Raw genomic sequence first — 24,399 nt, 5'->3', positions numbered from 1 at the left:
TCTTTGCCACCTTTTTCACTTTCTTATTCCAAAGGTGTTTTTTCTTCTGCTTGGAAATTTTCTAATACCCAGACAGTTCCTAAAAAGGGTGACAAATCCCTCCCATCCAATTATCGTCCCATTGCAATTACTTCTACTCTTTCTAAAGTAATGGAGAAATCAATTAACCACCAACTCCTAAACTATTCAGAAACCTTCTGTCTGATCAACGATTGCCAGTATGGATTCCATCAGTGTCAATCCACTAGTGATATTCTGGTTTATGTTACCCATTTATGGACAAATTCAATGGAAAAGTTCAGCAAAACACAAGCAGTTGCTCTCGACATCTCAGTCTTTCGATCGTATTTGGCATATTTGGTATTTGGTCTTCGAAACAAGCTTCCATCTTATGGTTTGCCAACTGTTTTTTGTAATTGGTTATCCAGTTTTCTCTCTGACCGCTCACTGAGGGTGATGGTATATGGCTCTCTGTATTCTAACTTCTCCACTAATGCTGGTGTGCCCCAAGGTTCAGTTCTTTCCCCCACTCTTTTTGTCTTGTATATTAATGACCTTATTTCATTGACCAGAAATACTATCCATAGTTTTGCTAATGATAGCACACTGCATTCCACTTTCCAGTTTGAGAAACCTTGCCCTGCTCAATCAGCTCCAACTTCTCGAATATCACTAACAATTCCTTAAATGCTGATCTCCAGTGGGGCAAAGACAGCTTAGTTGATTTCAATCGTTCTAAAACTCAGTCCTGTCTTATATCTTGCAAAAAGGATTCTTCTGCTCCTATGCTTATCTTTGGTGACACTCTGATTTCTAGGCAAGAAGATATATCTCTTTTGGGGATTACCCTGACTTCTAATCTCTCTTGGCAAAAGCAAATTACAAATATTGCTTCCTCTGCATCCAAAAACTTGCTTTTTTCTTTCACTCTCAGCGTTACTTTTCTTCCAAACAGCTGTTCACTCTGTACAAATTGCAAATCCGCCCTACCATGAAATATTGTTCCCACATCTGGGGCGGTGCCCCCAAAACCTCTCTCAGGCTTCTAGATTCCATTCAGAAGAGGGCAGTTAGGTTAATTAATGACTCCTCTCTAACAGTCTCTTCACTCTGTCTCATAGACGTACTGTTTCTGCTGCATGCCTTTTCTACAGATACTTCCATGGGCACTGTTCTTCTGAATTGGCTTATATAATTCCTGCTCGCTCTCTCTCTCTCTCTCTCTCTCTCTCTAAAAACAGTCCAAACATGTGACGCCACCAGCCATTTACTGTCCAACTTCAAACTCACACAACCAACTTTTCATTTTCCTCGTTTATTCATTCAACTGCCGTTTTCTGGCTGGAACAGCCTTCCTTCATACATATTTCCTGAAAATTACAGTCGACAGAAGTTCAAGTCTGATGTCATCAAATATCTTCTTTCATCTTCACAACCTCCAACCCAAGCGCGGTACTAAGTACAATGGGTTCTAATACCTCTCGTCTGAGTTTTCATAAAAAAAAAAAAAAAAAAAAACAAACCTCCAATATCCATTGTCAGAGACTTTCAATCTGGAATCTCCTCCTTTTGGTCTCCTCTGGCTTAAAATCTCTTTCCTTCATTCTGTGAATGTGAAATTCATCTGTTGCCTCTACCATTCTTCCAAACTACAAATTACTCAAAATTTTGACTTTGTTTCTTTGAAACTCCTGTTTAAATTTTAATGTTAAGGTAATTTTTCTTGGTGATTTTAATGTTCAAAACACCAGTTGGCTTCAGTATTCTGGTTACATGGATCTTGCTTGTTGAGATGCTGAGGGCTTTTTGAAAGTACTAATGACCTTCCATACAAAATGTTCAATTACCTACCACATCAGACAATCCTAACCACATACCAAAACTGTTGTTCTTTTGCTTCAACACAACACTTCAAAGTACAAAATGTTCGTGGTTCTCTAGGTATCTCAGATTACAACTTGGTGATAGTCTCTTCTCCAATAAAGCATATCTCTCTCTCTCTCTCTCTCTCTCTCTCTCTCTCTCTCTCTCTCTCTCTCGCCATTCTCAGCTTTGTGCTGTTTGGCATTACAACAGTGTGAAATCGGACGATCTATGTGATTTATATTTCTGTTGGTTGGATTACTGTTTTAAATCTTCTAATCCTAATATTTGCTCAGTGTTATTGAAATTATCCTTTCAGGGATGAAATCCTTTATTCTGCATCCAACCCTAAAATTTCATCCATTGTCTAAATCTTGATTTCCCATGTGCTAAGACTGTTCAAGATAAGAATTTTGCTTATTACAATTGGCTTGTATCCAAATCTTTAGCTTCATTTTCTGCCTACAGTAAATCTTACAGCAATTGCAAAATGATTATCAGTCAGTGCAATCAATTTTTAAGAAGTTAAAAGTAGAAAATTTGCTCCTTGTCCAAATGATAGTCAAACCCTCTGGTCTCTTTCCAGAGCTAATGGCTGCGAATTCTGCCGATTTATACTTCTATCTTTGTTACTACCATTAATTCTAGTGCATCTTCAGCTATAATTAAAGCTGACTTATTAGCATCCTACTTTTCTCTTTTAATCTCTGCTCTGATGATCTTGGTAATCTCTTCCTACTGTATCCAATACCCCTGTGTTAGAAGAATTCTAAACACTCTTGATACTATACACAGACGCATGCACACATGCTCCTGGTCCTGATTGCATGTCTCCATTTGTTCTCAAAACTTGTGTATTCTCTTGTTCTTGTCACTTTTTACACTTTCTTATTCCACTGTTTTTACTTCTACCAGAAATTTGCTCATATCCAGCACACCTCAACCTTTTCCAAAGTAATGGTGAAATCCATCAACCACTAACTCTTATACTACATCAAAACCTTTCATCTTATCAATGATCACCAATATGGATTCCATCAGTTCACTTCTTTTCCCACTCTTTTCCTCTTGCATATTAATGACCTTTCACTGACTGAAAATATTATCCATAGGTTTGCTGATGACAGCACTAGGCTCCACTTTCCAGTTTATACAAACAGTCACAACTTCGAACATTCACTATCAATTCATTAAAAATGTATCACCAAATAATTGATCCTTTTAAAACTCAGTCCAATTTCTTGCAAAAAAAGAGTCTACTGCTCCTATGCCCATCTTTGAATGGCACTCAGATTTCTGGACAAGAACACATCTCTATTAGGGATTACTCTGACTTCTAATCACTCTTGGCATAAGCACATCACAAATTCTCTACAACAACAAAACTGGGTTTTCTTCTTTGCTCAACTGCACATTTATTCAAAACAATTATTCTTTCCACATTTATTCAAAACAATTGCTCACTCTGTGTGAATCTAAAATCCCTCACTATGGAATATTATTCCGACATCTTGAGTGTTGCACCCAAAACCTCTCTCAGGCATCTAAGCTCTATTCAAAAGAAGGCAATCAAAGTAATTAATGACCCATCTCTTACAAAATCTCTCCACTCTGTTTCACAGGCATTTATTTTGTCTATAAGACATGCCTTTTCTACGGATTCTTTTAAATAGACATCTGATTCTCTCACACTCTTCCAAACCAGTTCAAACATGTGCCTAAACCAACCAGCATCCATTCATTGTCCAAGTCTAAGCTCACAGAATTAACTTTTCTTCTTCCTCATTTGTCTCTTCAACTTCTGTTTTCTGGAACAACCTTCTTTCACATGTATTTCCTGAAAATTACCATCTACAGAAATTCAAGTTTAATGTCAACAAGTTTCTTCTATCTTTTCAACCCTCAGCTTATGCATGGTACTAAGTGCTATAGGTTGTAATACCTCTGCCGTTTGGAGGTATTAGACTTCCATAAAACAGATGAAAACTTTCATAAAAATAATGATAATAAAACTCTAGATCAGTCAAATGAAATGAATAAAATGCTCATTACAAGACTGTTTCACCAGTTAGTTTATCTATTCTGTACACCTGTTTGTACACCAAACAAGTGAACAAACTCACAAAAGAGGCTTTTTTTTTTTTTTTTTTTTTAATTTTCTTTTGCTATCAACCATATAGCTGACACATTTTGACTTTCAAAAAGCTGGAAATTTGGATTATAAGCATGAGGGAAGTATGAGATTTTTTAAAATTCAGACTATGGACTCGAAATTAGATTTCACTAACAACTTACACATTTTATATTAAGACAGAGCTATAGAGCTGTTTACTAATATAATATGCTTTCTCATATTAACTTCCTAGGATTTTTCTGTTTGTGGATTTCTATTTGGATTGAGTGTTAGATAGCAACTGATTATGATAGTGCTTCAAGGAAGATACACTGGTGGATTCTGTGCACTTCAGCAATGCTGAACCAAAGTTTTTTTATAACAATGGGCAGCTGTCTAAAACATTGGCAAATTTTCACCAAAAAGAGAAAACCCAAAGCTTTTTTTTTTTTTTTTTTTTTTTTTTTACTTGGCTGAATTGTCTTCTCCCAAATGCCTTCAGCATTGCTATGAGGAATTTTTACAATGTTTGGGAGTTCATTAATTTGTGTTTTTTTAAACTTCTTTTGGATTATGAACTGGATTTGGATGAATGAAACGCTACTCATTAGTGATGCTCCAACCAATTCTGTAATATGCCACTTTTTTTTTTTTTTTTGGAATTTGTGATGAAAAATTCCTCCACACACCTTACATTAAGAGACAAAATGTCATCATTGATGAGCTAATGAAACTGTAGGGTACACCGTTATGTATCAAAGAATCAATCTGGTAAATTAAATACATAACCATTAAAAAAACCAGAAAATCACATTGAAACATAAATAAATATAAACTTTATTTTAGTAAAATTAGTACCTACCTGCAAGTTTCTGAAGTGTTTCCTGTTCACATATTTTTTCTTCATACAGCTGATGTACTACACTTAGATCTCTCACAGCCTTAGACAGTTCTTGCTGAACTTCATTCAGCTCATTTTTATATCTTCTACAATCCCGTTCAAGATTCTGATTTTGTTGCATCATCACTGTTTGTTCAGATTTTAATTGAATATTCGAACCTTTAACATCTTCCAGCAATTTTAGCTATTAACAGAACAATTGTTAATTTAAAAGTTAAAAATCCTACTTGACATTTAAATAAATCATATTTACTGTAATACTTCAGTTACTGAAATATTTCAATTTTAAATATACTATAGAAATTTATTATATACTATATTTATTATATATGATACTATATACTACATAGTATATACTATAAAATAAACCAATCTTGGTAAAAATCATTAATAATTCAACAGAATTAAAGGAGGTCAACAAATGTTTCTGGAAAATAAACCAAAATTGGACAAAAAAACAAGTTTTTTCTTTTCTTTCTTATTTTTTTTTTTTTTATAGAATATCTATCAAAGGCAGTTTCAGCAGAATTTAGCTTTTTTAGTTGTGCATGAAAGGGTAAAGTTACAACAAATCGACAGCAATTTATATGAAAGTTGAAAAATTCAACTTTCATATAAATTGTTGAATTTTTATAAGTTGAAAGTTGAATTTTTCAAGTCCATGGATGAATCCATGGACTTGAAATTAAATTGCATCTAATCTATGAATTTCTTTTCTCATACAAATTGTATTGAAAAAGGAAATAATAATTCCCAAATTTCCATCTGTCTGATTTTAATAAAATTTGGAATTGCTCAACAAAAATGGAATTTGGAATGGCTCAAATTTTTAAAAGGTCCAATTATAAAATTTCGTGAAAATCTATCCACTGCGAGTCAAATTGTTACATGTGGGTGAACAGACAGACAGACAAAGATATAGACATGGTGAAGACAACAGGTGCATATGGATATATATGAGGTGTGAAAATAAAGTCCTGGACTGGTGCTGTTATGGTCATGTTCGATGAGAAATAAATGAAAGTGGTATGTTGTTGTTCAAACTTCCTCCAAGAAATATAGCACAGAGATTGTCCAGTAGGCTGACATGTTGCAAATAACAACCAGTTTCATTAATAACATTAACGTTCCATGTCACAATTTTGCAATGGAGCAATGAATCAGTATCAAATTTAAACTGGTAAAATCTCCAACAGAAACATGAAATGTTAAAAGCTGTTTATGGTGAAAAATTAAGTCATACCAGTGTGTTTAAATGGTATAAGCAGTTCAGAGATGGACATGAGGATGTTCGCGATGACCCAAGAAGTGGGCATCCATCAACTTTTCAAAATGGGGAACTTGAAGTAAAAAACAGTTGCAAAAGTTTGGAAAATTGTGGCAAGAGATCATTGACCCTCAGAATGACGACTGAGAATTGTATATGAATAAGGAGATGATTTATCAAATTCTGCATGAAGATTTAGGGAAAAGAGGTCTGTGCAAAATTTATGCACACAGCCTCACAGATGACCAAAAGCAATGAAGTGTCATAATGTAAAGACTGACTTCATCCAGACTTGTTAAGGCAATCCTAATTTTCTCTACTGTATGTATTGTCACTGAAGACAAGTGTTGGGTGTTTCAGAACAACCTCTGAGATGAAGCGTCAGAGCATGCAGTAAACTTTAAAATCATCACCAATGCCCAAAAAGTTTCATTAACAGAAGTCCAGGATCAAGATGATGCTGATCATATTTATTGACAAACAGGATGTGATTCACAAGGATTTTGTACTTGAAGGGGAGAGAATCAATGCTGCATTCCATGTACAAGGTCAAGGTGTATTTGATTAACTGCAGTCTCCAGGGTTTCCCCTATATGCTGCTATAGCATCTGAAAAGGCAAAAGGCCAAGGCTGGCAAGTGTATGTATGTAGGTGTGTGAGTATGTGTTTTGTTATGTTGAGTGTTGGCACCTGGAAACTTAGCAGCCAGGTGCCAGCACTCAACTGACTTGTTTGTCAATTGCTAAGTTGAGTTGTCAACTTAGCAACTGACCACACAAGGACCAGGTCATCTGTATAAGCAATTTTATATACATCTGCATGATTAATAGCTAGCCACCCATCAAGGACCAGGTTCCAACAAATTGGACCTAATACTGATCCTTGAGGGTGGCCACAAGTTGAGGTGGTTACCTGTCTCGTAACCAAGCACGAGCCTGAAGAGACAACAAGACGCCTATTATTAAAGTAATCAGTGATTAACCTGTAAAGAGGAGAAACCCCAGTCTCCCTGAATCTCGACAGAACACTTTGCCACCAGAGGGTGTCAAAGGCCCCTTTGAAGTCCACAAAGAGGCCAAGGACATATCTGTTTAAGGAGTTAACTGTGTTCAAAACCAAATTTATTGCAACTTCAGTGCACCAGCCCTTTGTAAAACCAAACTGTGATGAAACAGACAAGCCTTTTGAGGCATAATAGTCTTTGAATCTCACTACAATGAATTTTTCCAGCACTTTCCCTAACGCAGGCAGGTGCGATGTCTGTATGATGTCCTCTGAACAACTGACCTGTTGTTCTGATCAAATTTGGTCCAGTTTGTCTTTCTTGTATCTTGGAAAGTCATGGACACTTCTAGTATGTGGAGAATCAAAGCCAAGCAGTATGTCAAAAGTGATTGCATTGTGTGTATGTCAAAAGTGATTGCACTACATGACCACAATGTGTGTATGTTCCAATTTTGAATATTTCTTCCATAAGAACAATTGGTAAGAGTCAGATCTACATAATATTGGCCAGTAGAACTAACAAAAGTAGGAGGATGCCCTGAGTATTCCAAATAGTCAAACCTTTAGTACAGAAAAATTCTTGAAGTAGATCCCCCTTAGGGTTTGAAGACAGACTATTCCAAAGGGGAGAGGCTGCATTTGCATCAGTAAGAATAATAACTGGTTTACTTGCCGATCTGATTAATAAAGTTTCCAAATGGTTTAAATAAGGTTCTATTAGTTGATTGTCCTGGATATACTTCATATTATTATTATTATTAATATCCATATGATGCGAGGAAGCCTGAGGCTTATGCTGCACCAGGGGAAAAAAAAAAAGTTCCCGAGTAACCCTGAGAGAGAGAGAGAGAGAGAGAGAGAGAGAGAGAGAGAGAGAGGAGAGAGGAGAGAGAGAGAGAGAGTCTCAGGACCCTGGGTGTGCCAAGCCCATACTCACCAGATGTAAGCCCCCGGGGTCAATGAAACAAAAAATATTTGACAGAAGAGACCTTCCAAGCTGGCACAAACAGCAAATTTTGAACACACACTATATATATGACATAGATGTTCAGTGCAATGTTGAGTCAGTTTGGTGTGATGTAAGCACTAGGAAAGCAAAAATGACAGTAGGAGTGTGTTATAGGCCTAATGACTCTGATGAGTACAAGAACAACTGTAAAGAGAAATAGTGGGCCAGTAAATCAGATTGTCTAATAATGGGGGATTTTAACATTCCAGATATTGACTAGAACCTGTGTTGGTCACTAGCACACTAGCAAGACTTTTTTGGATTTATTGGATGATTGTTTTCTGCAGTAGCATGTTCGAGAGGCAACCAGAGAGGGTAATACTCTTGATCTGGTTATCAGCAGTGATCATTCTTGGATTAAGAATTTGCAGATAAAGCAACCACTGGGTGGCAGTGATCACAGTGTACTGATGTGGAATTTACTTAAAGATATTACTACCATCAAGGGTAAAGGGAAGGGTTTTTGCTTCCATAAAGGTGACTACAGTGGTCTCAACAATTTTTAAATTGTATACAGTGGGACCAACTGATGATGTCACTAGCAGCAAATTCTAAATTAGAAGCATTCAAGGAAGTAATCGTGGAAGCTACAAAGCTTTTCATACCGATTAAGAAATACTGCTCAAGGTTTAGGCCTAAATGGGTGTCATATGAACTAATGATACTCAATAGCAGAGAAGAAAAATGCATGAGGATGCATATATATTATCAGCCGACATTTGTAATCAAGTCACAAAAGAAGTTAAGCAACCAAGGCAGATTACGAGGAATCTTTGGCAAAGGATGCTAAGAAAAACAGCAAGGAATTCTTTAGTTATACAAACTCTAGAAGGAAGGGGATGAATCAGATTGGTCCACTTGATATTGATGGTTCGACTGTTGATAATCCTGCTCAGATAGCTGAAAAACTTAATGAGTATTTCATCTACCTTCACACATGAGGAATTTTGTAGGGAAGTGGAACTTAGCTTATTAAACTCCAAAAGGGAGCTTAATGATTTTGTAATAACTGAGACCAAAGTGAAGGAGAAATTGAAGTTAAACATAAGAAAGACACCTGGGTTAAAGGAGGCAGCAAAGTAAGTAAGCAAACCCTTAGCCAAAATTATGAGAGCATCCTTGGACTAAGGGGAATTCACCACAGACTGGAGATGTGAAAATGTATCCCCAATTCACAAAGGGGGATCGAAGGATGACACCAGTAGTTACAGACCAATTATTTTAATTTCTGTTCTAGGGAAAATAATGGAGTCCCTGGCTAAAGATGCACTGCAGGATCATCTAGACAAGACTGCAGTAATAATTCAGACACAGCATGGGTTTGCTAAGGGAAAGTCTTGTCTGACTAATTTGATTGGATAGTATAATGTGGTTACAAAGGAACTGGATGCAAAAAATAATTTTTATATCATATACTTGGATTTACAATTTGTGGATACAAATTGCATTAGTATGCTATTAAGGATAAGTTGCTACAATGGATAAAAGGGTTGTTGAGTGGGAGAAGACAGAGAGATAATCAATGGACGCTGCTCTTTGTGGACTAATATTATTAATGGAATCCCACAGGGTTCGGTTTTGGGCCCACTGTTGTTTTGTATATTTATCAATGATATTGATGAAAGTATATCAGGCTTAATGTTGGAGTTTGCAGATGAAGCAAAGGTTGGCAGGATTATTAATGACAGTAATGGCAGTGTGCTACTGCAACAGGATTTAAAAAATTTGGGCAGATGGGCTGAGAAGTGGTAACTGAAGTTTAACATTGACAAATGCAAAGTACTGCATATGGGTAGAAGTAACCCCAGAGAAACATACCAACTCTGTGGACACTTAGGGAGGTAGAAAATGAAAAAGATTTTAATTTTCTACCTCCTTTTCTATTTTCATTGTCTACTCCAGACCTGAGTACAGGTATGGAGGCGTCATTTTAGAAAGAATGTTGAGTTGTTCGAGCGAGTACAGAGAAGGGCAAGAAGATTGATGCAGGAAACAAAAGGGTGGTCTTACTAAGAAAGGCTTAAGTTCTGAAAATTGTGGCATCTGGAGACTAGGCACCTATGAGGTGATCTGATTGAGGTGTGTAAGGCCTTGAATGGGTTGAGAAGGCTCAATTCTAATGAGATTCTTCCTCTTGCTCAGATTACGTACCTGAGGGGGCATAAATTCAAATTGAGGAAGGACAGTTGTAGAATGTATGTACAGAAATTTGCATTTAGCCAGCAGGTAGTTTTAAATAAATTCAAGGAGGAACTGGACAAACATTTAGACGGAATGGATGTGTGAAATGTTTTTTTTTTGGCTGATCTACATAAGCTTGCTTTCTTGCATCATATGCCTCTATTACTATTACTTTATTACTCATTTTGTGTGTGTACAAACATGCCTAAAAATCAGCAACAAATATCTTAACTTTTTTTTTTATTTAAATCAAAGTAGTAATTACATCAATTCTCTTTCTCCACATTTTTTGCACTTCAGCCTTTTTCTTTTCATTGGTTTCTTCAGCCTTTCATAACTCCTATTACAGTTTGTGTCAATTTGATTCCTGTAAAATGCTCCCTTACATACTTTTTTTTTGTGTTGTTAGCCTTATCTAAAAGTTTCTGATAAGCGCATCTAAACTTCTTTCTTTGTATTTTACCCCCTTAATTTTGGGGACTATAATTTTATCCTTATTTTTTCCCATCCACTTTGCTTTAATTACCCTCATTAGCTCTAATTCTTTTGCTTTCTTCACTGTTTCTTTCTTTCTTAGCTTGTCTTTCCTTTTCAAGAGAGTTATATCCTTTGTATGCAATCTGCAAACAATTTAGTAATTTCCTAACAAAAGAAAAAAGTTCTGGCTTGTTATCATATTGCTGAGAGAATCACTATCAATCACTTTCACGTTTAAATTTAACTTTTACTGCAACTTTATTCGGCCATAACTAACTGATAATACAAGTAAAAACTTCATTCTACATCTGCACTAATATGGAAAAGGGCAAGACTAGCTTTTACAATCTTGGCTAAAGTTGAGCATTTTTTCAGTGTGCCAGCTATCAAAATGTGTATCTGTCTGACATCATGAAATGAAATAAATAAATTTGCTTCCAAATGAAGGTTTTATCATTTTTAATATTCACCCTCAGTTATTTGTACAGTATTGCACTATTGGTTAAAAAGTTTGTAAAATACTGTACAAAGAACTCATAGTGAATGCAAAATTTTTCTTTTGAGCATTAAAGCCATTGTATTTAGTAGATGGTTTATACCTTGCTGACAAAAAAAGCATGAGAGACAAGTAAGTGTTAATAATTTTCCAAAGGCCAAAACAGCATTAGCTATTTTATAATTTCAAAGTTCTAAACTTAAATAAGGTTGACAACAGAAAATGTGAGACCAGATAGCAAAATGGTGATAGTCACTGGGTATTTCATTTGGCATATTAAGTATCAAGAACTGAATGTGTAAATGGAGTCATGCTTGCTTTTTTTTTTTTTTTTTTTTGTTAGGCACTGAAACAAAGATTTAACACAAAAAATGCTATACATTTCTGTAGGGCATGGCCAGAATATTTTAAAACTTTCTACAGAAAAAGCCATGCAGATTTATGAAGCTCTTCAATAAATTTAAGAGCACTGAAAAAATTAAAGTCAATAATCAATGATATTATTGAATAAGTTAGGTAATGTGTGCACTACATTACATTAAAGGTGAATTCAATTATCAAATAATGTGCCTTGGGGGTTGAAAACTTGTATATTGTACTGAAGCCTTGACCAAAACATCACCCTGTGATGGGTAACTGTGAGCAAATATGGATTAACCTACTAACATGAAATTTCTTATACAAATCCCAAAGAATATCCTGAAGTTCTGAAATTTTGAGAACAGGAGCAGCTTTTTGAAATTTATTGAATGTTTGTGTGTGAATGGGGAGGGGGGGGGGGGAGGCTGGAGGGGTACTTAACTGTAAATGGACCTACAACCTCTACAAGAACTGAAAAAAAATATGCTGAAAATTTGGCATCTAGTTTTTCTGTTTCCTCTCCCCCCCTGCTGTCCCCCTTTCTTTGCCTGGTAAGGCATGGACCTGCCTCACTGATCTTCTGGGTCATCTTCTCTATCGTCCCCATACTTCTGCCTTTTCCCCCAGTCTTCAGTTCCCCCCTACTCTGCCTAACCCACCAACATAAGCCCCACACAACTTATTAAAATTTAAAAAATGTCTAAATTTAAATCACTCTTATATAAACTTTTTGGCCCTTTCTATTTCCTAGCATTTACCCCTTTATATATATGTATATATATATATATATATATATATATATATATATATATATAAAATAGAAAATTAATAAATATCTTATGTAAAGTAAATATCTTGTGTAAAGTAAACTAAACAAGAACTGATTAATGCCATCTATACATATCTAGATAGAACATTACATCAGTCTTATTATTTTTTGTATAGTTTAAGTACAATTGGTAAAATAGGTAAGATATGGATTAAATATATTTCATATTGGATAAGCTGGTAGCTACTTAACCCTATAATAGCCATAACTGGTCCACGAGGCCAAACCTAGTAAAGGATGATCATTAGTCAAAGTAAAAGTAAAAGTAAAAAAAAAAATAAATAAAAAATATATATAGGCCCTAGCCACTGAAATCTCAGGTAACTGGGTGGCAGGGCCTGCCAGAGTAAAATAATAGAGCTATTGAGTACCTAGTCTGCTTCCACGAGGCTAAGTATGGGCAACGTTGGATCCCAATTGTGGTCTAACGGCTAAATGGCCAGATGAAAAATGATACATAACACTACATATATACAATATCCATACACTTTTAAACCTCTGGCCTTGATAGGATACTGTCTTACACCTACAACGAAAGCAACCAGAGATGGGGAACCCTTGGTGCCATTAGACACTAAATACACTTCATCTCCTCATTCCACCAATACTGTTGTTTATATTTGTGATCTATTAGGCCTAGAGCTTTGTTAGCAGCCTTGTGTATGGCAGTTTTTATGCTGCTATATAAGATATTCACCTCTTGGTGGTGTAATAAACACACTGGCCAAAAATATAATACAAACCTTTATTCAGTATCAAATTAAGATGTTTTTGTTCCAAATAACAGCAATCATGCAGAAGAGCATGATTCTATAAGGCAACAGTTCCCAAACTGGGGTCCATAGATCAGTTCTGGTCAGAACTGGTCAAATTATTTGTTCTATGTATAGCAGATTGATGATAAATAAAGTTATTATCATATATTTATGTAAAAATAAGAATAAAGTTGAGTTGTTTTAAACATAAAACTTTGAATTTTCTTTTCAGAAAACCCAGTGCTCATACATACAGAAACATATATATATATGGGTTTTCGATGTAACTCTTTAAAAGAAAAGTTTAAAGAGTCACATAGAAAAGAGGTAAGGAGTAGATGAAATGATTTCAGTGAAAGCAAGATTAATAAATTAGGTACAACAGATGCACCTAAAAGCAAAGCAGCATTAAAGGATGCAAGAGTATATGCAATTTGTATTAATATTAAATTAAATTAAGTAAGTATAAATGGATGTGAAAGTTACACAAGATTACATAAGGGTGAGGAAAGTATAAAAAGAAAAGTAGTAGATTAGTGAAAGGTGAAAGAATGTTAATATTCTAGAGTTTATGATGAATTAAGTAAATTATGGGCTGAATTGACAAGCCAATATAAAGTGGGGGGACCGAAAACTAAAATTAATACAACAAAATATTAATAAAATGCAAATAAAAATGAAAATAATATAAAATGGTATAGCTGTCATCAGATATGGGGGAGAAACAATTTTAGTAAAAGGTCTAATATAGGTAATGCAAAAAATGCTTGATCTGATGTCAGCTGAAATAATATTGATACATGATCAGGTATTTTATCAGGGGGCTACACCTGACGATGTATCAGGAACTGTGTTTCTATACTTGTCCATAGTAGTAGAAGAAAAGTGAAAGGCCAAAAAAGGAATGAAATGAAATTAGCACTTTCTAATACAGTATGGAAAAGTTAGTCTCAACGCAGTGTAATTTATTTAGGTAAAAATAAGTATTGAGTTGGGATAAAAAGTTTAATATCAATATGTTTAATATAAGCATCGAGTTGGGATAAAAATGGTTAATATCAATATGTTTAATATAAATATGTGGAATTTAGTGTAGGATTTAATTTTAGTTCCTTAGATAAAAAATCAATGTATTTTAAAAATAAATTTGGAACAAGCAAATGGTATAAGAGTGAGGTATTAAATTGCAGATGGGGAAGGGAAAAGTATTTTAAAAAAAAAATAGCAATAGATGTAGGATAGTAGAAATGTTCGTTTCAGTATCAAATATATATATATATATATATATATATATATATATATTTTTTTTTCAGTATCTGTATGTATGTATGTGTGTGTGTATATATATATATATATATATATATATATATATATACACAGAGTGCAGAGAAACTCTACTGACAAACTTGAACAGGTGATAGATGGTACCAAAAGAAACATTTTTTGTCAAGTAAACATAGATCGTAAATGAGTCGTTATAGCAGCAGAAGCTATTAAAGGGTTGTAAAAATCAAAACAACACATTCAGTAATTTAATGCATACAAATCATTTGCTGTTGCACACAAAATAGAAAAAACAATTCATAAGAAGTGCTCACAAACTGGGTGACCATAATGCACACCAACGCATCATTGAATGTTGTAGGCGTTGGAAGTTCCTAGGATTGTCTTGTATCTCTGCACTTGCTGCGACAATCCGTGCTATAAGTTCCTCCACTGGCGTTTCATATACAAGAGTCTTCATGCTTCCCCAAAAGAAAAAGTCCAAACAAGTCAGATCAGGCGACCTTGCTGGCCAGGCTACAGGTCCACCTTGACCAATCCATCTGCCTGGAAAGGTTGTATGTAAGTGTGTGTGCGTACACGTCTGTGAAAATGTGGTGGTGCACCATCATGTTGAAACCACATTTGTGCTCGGACAATCAGAGGAACATCCTCCAACAACCCTGGAAGAGTTTGCTCTATAAATGCAAAGTCATCCATCTAAAAGTGCAGGCAACATGTATGGTTCAACTAAAACGTTTCCCACAATGCCAGCCCATACATTGACGCTAAACCTGTGTTGGTAGCCATGTTCAACCATTGCATGGGGATTATTCTCTGCCCACACATGACTGTTGCGGCTGTTGAACAATCCATCTTGGGTGAAACATGCCTCATCAGTGTAATGCACATTGTTGGCAAAATCAAGCTGCAAGTTGATTTCCTGTAAAAATCAGTGGGAGAACTCGACACAGTGGGCAAAGTCAGCAAGTTCTAGTGCATGCACTTTCTGGCATCGGAAAGGATGTAGTCTGGCTTCATGCACCACATCACACACCAAACAAAGCTGCACACCCAATCAGCATGCAACGGCACTTGTGATGGTAGAAGTATTAGCGAAGATTTGCAAAACCTGTTCCTCAAACCAGGGTGTCCTAACAGTGTGTCGACGTCCAGTATCATGCATATTCATACCGAAAGAGCCACTATCCCACAATCTTTGGTGTATTGCAGCAAATGTTGTGTGGTGAGGCAATCTTCTGCCTAGGAAGCGTTCTTAATAAATCCTGCGAGCCTCTCTTCCGTTTCCATGTTTGTACCCGTACTGAACATAAAATGACATTACTCGTTTATGCTATTAGCGGCAGATATGCACCACTCCAAGGACCTCTCAATGCATGCATACATTAAATGTTGATGGTAGTCGTACATTCGAGTACTGTGTTATGGATTGTGTTTTTCTATTTTGTGTGCAACAGCAAATGATTTGTATGCATTAAATGACATTAAATCACTGAATGTATTGTTCGATTTTTACAACCCTTTAATAGCTTCTGCTGCTATAACGAATCATTTACGACCTATGTTTACTTGACAAAAAATGTTTCATTTGGTACCCTCTATCACTGTTCAAGTTTGTCGGTAGAGTTTCTCTGCACCCTGTATATATATTGTTTCAGTATCTAATACGTGTGTGTATATATAATAGATACTTTTTTTCATTTTTGAAGGAGTCCGTGAAGTTTTTTTTTTGAAGGGGTCCATAGATCTAAGTAGTTTGGGAACCACTGCTATAAGGTATTTTGTTGCATTTTGGTCTAATTGTAACCATTCTTCAAGCAAAATGTCACATAGCTGTGACAAAGTTGAAGGAAAAGGATTTAATTGCCAAATAACTCTCTCTTTCCAGCATATCCCACATGTTCTCAAGAGGACTGAGATCAGGTGAATGTGGGTTCCAGGGAAGATGGAAGAAATTCATGTCATATTCTCTGAACCATTCTGGCACAATGTGTTGCTGCATTGTCAATCCATAAAGTGGTCATCATCTTCAGTATAAAAGTGTGACATTGCAAGTTGCAGTAGATCTGATACAAAATTCAGGTACTCCCAGATGATATTTGATCATCCATTGGTATCAATGGACCCAGCTTGTGCCAACAAAACATTCCCCATAACCATGATACCATCCAAAAAGATGCCTGGGTTGTCTTAACAAGGCAAGCACGGTCTCTCACCTTGTGAGATTCTTGTCACACACTGTGCCTACCATCAGTCCAAAACAAAGTGTATTTGTGATTTGTCTGCCCTACAACTTTCTTCCACTGTTCCATTGTCCAATCACAACATTTTCAGCACCACTGCAAGCAGATTTTTTTTGTTTTTCTCTGAAACAAGTGGCTTCCAAACAGGCAAGCAACTGCTAATAGCCTATTTGTCTGATTGGTCAATTTCCTGTGGGTACAGGTTGAAATAGAGAAGTTCTAGACTTGATTGAATTCAGATGTTATTTGCTGCACACTGGATGTCCTATTTTTCTGTACAGTCCTCCTTACAGTATGATGGCTTCGCTCTTGAGGTATTGTTTTCCTGCCACATTTATGCATATGGAAAGACTGCTTGCTTTCCAGTCATTAAAAACTTTGAGATGGATGCTTTTGAAAAACAATTTATGTCTTTTGTTTCTTGAATTGTGGCTCCTGATAAACATGCACCCATGATAAGACCTTTTTCAAAGTCTGACAGATCATATTTTCCCTATTCTGGTTTTTGATTACTGCAGTCGAATAGCCTGTGCAGTCTTTATACTTAATTAAGCAACATGTCATCACTCCACATCACAGATTTCTTTGCATCTATATGCATTTATTCACATTTATTTGCATTTCTTCTGTCTGTGACTGCCTTAATAAAGGTTTGTATTTTTTTGGTCAGTGTTTATACCTTGTGTTGATTTGTGTTGTTCAAAAGTCAGGTGAGCATAAAGTTGGATATGGTATTTCTTGCTTTACACTAAAAAATGGCATTTAGGGAAATACCACCATTTGGTTGTCAGAGAATTATATTATGTTCCTTTCCAACTCCACTATTGGGCTAACTAAAACATTAATAAAATATTATATTAGTTATAATAATGTATACCTCTATTTTTAATTTTTTCTGTCATGAAAAAATAAATAATAGAGGTTCATATGATTATAATACAATGGGGCAGAAATGCTTGAAAACTAAGGCAAAATGTAATAAAGAAGGCTATAAAGAACAAAATTAGAATTATCAATGGCTGCTACCAGACAATAAAACATCCCTTGAACAGTGAGAGACCAGATGAATAGAGATGACAAACCTCTAGATGGAAACCTGACTGAAATATTGGGTTTCTCAATTAAAGACTTAAGAAAGGGAACTAAATGGAAAAATAATTCATTTTCCAGCAATTAGCAGTTGGATTGAGGAGGAAGCAAATTAATTTATTTACTGAACAAAGAATATGTCGTTAATATTGCAAATGAGGCCATTACAGATTCATTGTACAACTTCCCGAGGTGGAGACAAACTCTAATATTGCTTTATGAAAAGCAGAAAATTTGATTCCCCATGGAATTTAATGAAGATATTATAAATGAATTTCAAATTGTAGAGGAGAGACAAAACTGATAGCCATCATCAGTTACTAGAAAATAATTATGTTAGCCTATAACTACCACAAACTTGTTTTGTGGAAAAAAAAAAAAATGCTATAACTATTTAGAATAACTGCAGAGGTGGTTAAAGCTATGTGGCATCATTATATTATTTTATAAACTGCACAATATATTCTATGTTTCAGTTTATAAGAGCCTGGGGTGGGGGCATGCAACCCTTGACTGGGATAAACTAATGCATGGTGTGACCAAAAGGCCTCAAAAGTTCCTCAGTCCCAACAAAGTATTGCTCAACTTCAGATAAGGACAGCATCAAACTTAGGCCTTTTCCACAGGAGTATATGTTATATGTACAGTATGTTTGCCTAAGTTAATAATACAATGCTAACATCTGTACAGCACTTTATAAATACAAATTGTGCATTTTGGTATACATATCTTCTCTTTTAACATGCATATACACTGAGTGATCACTGAATTATGACCACCCCTATGAAACCTGAATGCGACCCGTTAACCACGTGAGGTACAAGAGTGCACAGTTAGTCGACCTACATAGCATAGCATAGATAAGGTGTCAGTGGTTCAGTAGGTATTAAAATTCCGAGCATGATGGGTAAAAGGAAGGATTTATCGGACTTTGATAAAGGACAGATTGTGGGGTGTTCGAGAGCCATCGTAGTTAAAGTGTACCAGGACTGGAATCAAAATGGTCAAACAACGACCCAACAGCAAAACTGCAAAGGTCAGCGAAAGGTTGATGTTAGAGGTGAGTGCTGGGTTTGATGACTCGTACAGGCAAACAGGCACAGCACTGTTGAAGAATTGACTGCTTAATACAAAATGGGCAAACCCATAACAATATCTGGCATGACGCTCGCACGCATGGGCTATACCAGCAGACGACCCCTATGGCATTCTCTCCTAACCAAGGTTCATCAGCGTAAAAGACTCACCTGGTGCAAAGAGCAAGCAAGTTGGACGTTAGAAGACAGGAAGAAGGTGTGATGGTCGTGTACGGATTTGCTGTCAACAACATGAGGCTCTTGATCCATCATGCATGGTATCAAAAGTGCAGGCTGGTGGAGGCGGTTGTATGGTGTGGGGCATGTTTCATTGGCAGGAACTTGGACCCTGGTGCATGTGGAACAATGTATCAGTGGGTTTTTTTTTTTTTTTTAGGAGCATAAGCAACTAATGCCATATTGCTCTGGGGATATGCAGTGGTTATTCCCTGACCTTTCTGCATCCTCTGTATTTGGTGGCCATGGGCTCGAACCCCGGTCTAATCAAAAAGCATGTGCTACGCACTGCTGCTCCTGCCAACCTGGCTACGGAGGGGGCGTATCAGTGGTCTCCACTATCGGCAACTGCTTGCTGACTGTGTACACACCACTATGTTACACTTTTTCCAGAATGGCAATGGTGTCTTCCAAGATGACAATGTGCCAAGCCATCAGGCACTTGTTGTGCAGGAATGGTAAGAGGAACACAGTTCTGACTTCCAGCATATCGATTGGCCTCCAAACTCCCACCGATATCAATCCCATAGAGCACCTGTGGGACACAACGGAAAGGCATATCAGGCATCTGGATTCACCAATCACTTCCATACCTGCATTGCTGGGCACATTACACACAGCTTGGTTGGCTATGCCTTCTGAACGCTTCCAATGTCTTGTTGAATCAATGCCATGTCGGATAGCTGCTGTACTAATGGCAAAAGGAGGACCTACGAAATATTAGGTAAGTGGTCATAATTCAGTGATCACCCAGTGCATATAACATGGCTTTATTTTTCTCACTATCTGTTGGTGGGCAACACTGGGTCCCAACTGGGATCCAATGGCTAAATGACCAGATGAACAATGGTACACGATGCTACACATATGCAATATCCACACACTTTTAAATTTCTGGCTTCAACAGTTTTCTGTTTCACATGACAATGTATACTGTGCGGAGATGGGATAAACCCCTGGTGCCGTTTGGCACGAATACACTTTATCTGGTAATAGCATCATTTGTGAATAATGTGAAAAATAAATTATATAAATCACTAAATTATATAAATCAATGATTATGGGAAAAAGCATCATTAGCATTTTCTAGGAATAGCATTGCTACCTCAAAGACTAAATTGAGTACTCTAATGTTAAAATTGCCAAAACTATAGTTAAACAATGAATTGTTGACATTTTTATTTACAATTACTCTATATAAATTTCTGTTGGGACTAGATCATACAGAAGGATGGGGGGGGGGGGCAAAGCTTTGAAATTGCAATTGGTCTTGGTCCTTACCTGACTTTTTATGATCAAGTAATGCCCAAACTTCTGAAACACTTCCATTAATATATAGAAATAACAATTTTATTTTAAAAAAGGGAAATTTTCTGTTAGTCTGATTTTAATTAAATTTTGACAACTCTAAGATTCAAATATGAAATTTCATCAAAATCAGTCCACCGGGAGTTGAGATGTTATATACAGAGGATGTGACAAAGACAACAAGCACTTTATAGATATGAATGCACCTAAAAAACTAGGAAATACACAGTTTTATTTTTCAACTTAATGTTCGAGAAGTCATATTAAATACAGTAACTTGAAAATGCACTTAACATCTTAGTAATTACACCAGTATTACTTGATGATATGGGAATATAACCCAAAGAGTATTCCTATGGTTTATCATTTAAAAAATAAAATTTCTCACTTTATTTTCTGTATCTTTATGACAACACATCAATCTTTCCATTTCTCTTTCTAGATGTTCATTTATAGATTTCAGTGCTTCCAGTTCTTTCACTCTAAGCCGCAAACTAGATTTAAAAAAATAAAAAATGAATAAATGTTTAGTGTTTTTCCACAGAAATACATAAAGTTATAATAAGCAAAAATGTAAATGGGAATTAAATTTATTTCCAATTTCTTTGAAAATTTTATTTTTCTCTATTAATTTACTCTTTATTCTACATATTTAAAAAATATAAGGAAAAACTGCTTACATTTTTAAGACTATTATTACATCTAAGCGAAATCTGTGACCAAAACATACCACTTATGCTTATATTTAAGAACTGATTATAACCAAAAATTGTGAACAAAGGTCATTCCATTAATAGAAAAGCAGTGACAGTAGGACCTCATCACCTGTAGCTTGTTCTTTGCAGATTTAATCATTCACTAAACAATTTGTCATAACTTACCCAACACAGGACAGGAGAGGCTATGATTGATCTTAAAAGCTTTTCAAGGACCAACAAAACATATGTTGAAAATGTGACATTGATTTGAAGCATCATTCTTGCCTTGTCGCTCAACCACTGTATTAGTGCCAACACCTAAGACAGACGGACACGAAATAAAATATGCTGCTCCCTATAAGAACATATTGCAAAGTCTAGAGCATAACGATTACACCGACATTGATGCCTTCTTCAAGGCAAACTTTTTGCCCTGAAGAAGGGATCCTATATAAACAATATAAACTCCTATTACTATTCCTTGGATGTGCTCAGAGCTGGCATAAACCGGCCCAAGATATTTCTCAAACGTCAACTGAGAAGTGGTGCAATCCATTCAACTCGTTCATTTGTAACATTTTGAAATCAAACACTGACATCCATTTCATTACAAAAGAATACTCTTGCACTGTGCATGTCGTTAGGTACATGAACAAGATGAACAGAACAGAGGGCTCAGCAATTTACAGTGACAGATCATTACAATCATGAACGAGCTCCTGGAGTTGGAAATCATGAGAAAACTACGATCAACAGCATAGAGATTGCGAATCAAGAAGTCGCCTGTTACTTGTTATATATCAGACCATGACGGAGAGCTCCACAGTGGTAGCTTACATCCTCACTATTTGACCAATCGAGCGACAGAGAGCGAGGAAGTCCAACAAAGAGAATCTTGTGGAGGATTCGTGTGACATATGGAAAGAGAATTGGTTTGACAAATACAAGAAGAGACCAAACCACTTGGATTGTATTACTCTGTCATGCTTTATCACAAATTACACATCCAGCACTAATGGGATCTGCAAGAAACGACAGTATCCACACATAATACGCTATCGAAACTATGACATGGCTCAGGATCTCAACAAGTACAAGATGGCAACACTGCACATTCCATTTTGCAATGAGGAAACAGAGATATTGTCAGAGATGGCATATGTCAAGATCTACGACGACAATGAACAGCTCATACTAGAACAGTGTAGTAAATTGTGTGAATCAGACATGAACATTCAAAAAACGATGGAAATTTGTAAGGCAATGTGTCAAAACAATGACGACCCTGATGAAGCATGAAGTAAAGACATGCATAGCCTTATTACGCGACTGTGAGAATAAGACCCCTTTCGAGACTTTTACAATCATCCAGACATCAAGGTGAATGAGGATCTAAAGCTTGCCATGCTTAATCGACTTGGTGCTATTGCAAAGAAATGTGAAACTTAATGACCAACAAGGACTTTTGTAACAATGTGAATGGCCAACAACAAACCAAAAATTCTACTCATGCATGTAATTTAGAGGCTGTTATCTCCCAATCGTGAAATGATTCAGCTATCCTTGACCGGCCCAGCTGGTTGCGGCAAAACGTTTGTGATTCACCTCTTGATGAAAATATACAACTGCTTAAACAACACAGATGGGTATTGTAATGCCCATCTGTGTTGTTTCGACTGTTAGGGTGCCGTTGCGATAGACGGAACCACAGTGCACACTGCCCTTAAGATATCCACTTCAAGAAATCTGCTTCTGCCAACATGGACATTACATATGGTTTTGCTAATGGTGCCATGGGTAAATTATCCAGGATCGAATACAATGAAGAGCAATAGATACAACAATTGCGGCTCAAATTTACCGCCTTGTCTAAGATCGGAAAGTAAGCTCACAAAAAGGTGGTGAGATACATGCAAGTTAGTTAGTTATTTGGTTTTTAGGAGCATTAGCAACTAAGGCCATATTGCTCCGGGATATGTGATGGTCATTCCCTGACCTTTCCACATCCTCCGTATTTGGTGGTGACGGGCTCGAACCTCGGTCTAATCAAGAAGTGTGTGCTACGCACTGCTGCTCCTTCCCACCTGGCTACGGAGGTGCCTAGATACATGCAAGCAAACAATGCCAATCCCACAGTTGTGCACCTTGCAAGACGAACCCGAATATATCTTTGAACAACCACACAATCTGTGCCAAAAGAAATCACTTTGCTGTCATACAGGTTTGTGCAATGACGATATAGAAGTCACTGTATCGAAGCACGTTCGATACAGTGGTTTACGAATACGAAAAGGGCAACTAGTTTATGTTACTCTGTCACACAACTGACATCAATGGACTTTACATCATATTGCCAACCAGTGACAAGAGATTCTACCATGGCCTGAGAAATGCTACGTTCACCATCGATTTACAAAATGAGTTTGCCAGGCTTGCAAACTAATCGGCTACAAACAAGACAGGACAGCTTGCTCCAATTCATCCACAATAAGAAAGAACTCTCAGTTCTCTCACACACAACTGCCAAAGTCTATGGGAACACCATACTTACCTCACTGACACTGTTACACTAACGATCTAACTCTAAACACTAATCCCTCAATTTCAACTACAAGATTGGGTACCTCAATCGATGCTATTTTCCAGAGACACTTAGATACATTGCAATTGCATGTATATGTCTCTTACTCTAGTTATCATAAATCCATTGTATCTTGTCTTCCAGCTAAAATTATTAAAATATCTACAATACAAAAGCTCTTATTTTGTAATCGATATATTTTGTTATTAAAATACCTAAAAGAAACGCAATGGATTTTTCACATAAAACCATCTACTGCATGTGCTTAGCACATATGCCACATTTTTTTTATTTTTTTTTTTTTATTTGGCTAGCACACAAAAGTCTTGCTTCCTTGCCCTTATATGTCTAATACTAAGACATTACAAAGAAGAAATGATTGAAATAGGAGATATTTTGGATACAGTTTCTCTAAGTGATGTAGAAAATCTCATGGAAAATATCAAGAATTTAGCACGAGAATTCAGCAGGTATAGATGAAATTAGACCTGAAATCTTGAGGGGGGGAAAGTTTTGCATCACATTATCCAGAATGTCATTTTTGGAAGTAAAAGTTTTAGGAGACCAGAATAAACCATTAGCTACACTACTGTACAGCAAAATGTAGGAATAGAAATTCTGCAGTAA

At 36.2% G+C, this 24,399-nt stretch overlaps 1 protein-coding gene across 1 annotated transcript in view; it reads right to left on the bottom strand.

The window, feature by feature from the left end:
- The window catches only part of LOC150090924 (uncharacterized), a 186,191-nt gene that overhangs the window by 142,111 nt on the left and 19,681 nt on the right, over nucleotides 1-24,399 (bottom strand). The window contains exons 3-4 of the mRNA XM_090377745.1: nucleotides 20,882-20,987; nucleotides 4,839-5,061 (exon numbers count right to left, since the gene is read on the bottom strand). Coding sequence (XP_090233871.1) covers nucleotides 4,839-5,061; nucleotides 20,882-20,987 — 329 coding nt within the window. The remainder of the gene's footprint in view (nucleotides 1-4,838; nucleotides 5,062-20,881; nucleotides 20,988-24,399) is intronic.

This window comes from Mastigoproctus giganteus, chromosome 1, assembly GCF_048544385.1.
Source record: "Mastigoproctus giganteus isolate SK-2022 chromosome 1, ASM4854438v1, whole genome shotgun sequence".
NCBI lineage: Eukaryota > Metazoa > Arthropoda > Arachnida > Uropygi > Thelyphonidae > Mastigoproctus > Mastigoproctus giganteus.
This window is presented reverse-complemented; position numbering and strand designations above follow the sequence as displayed.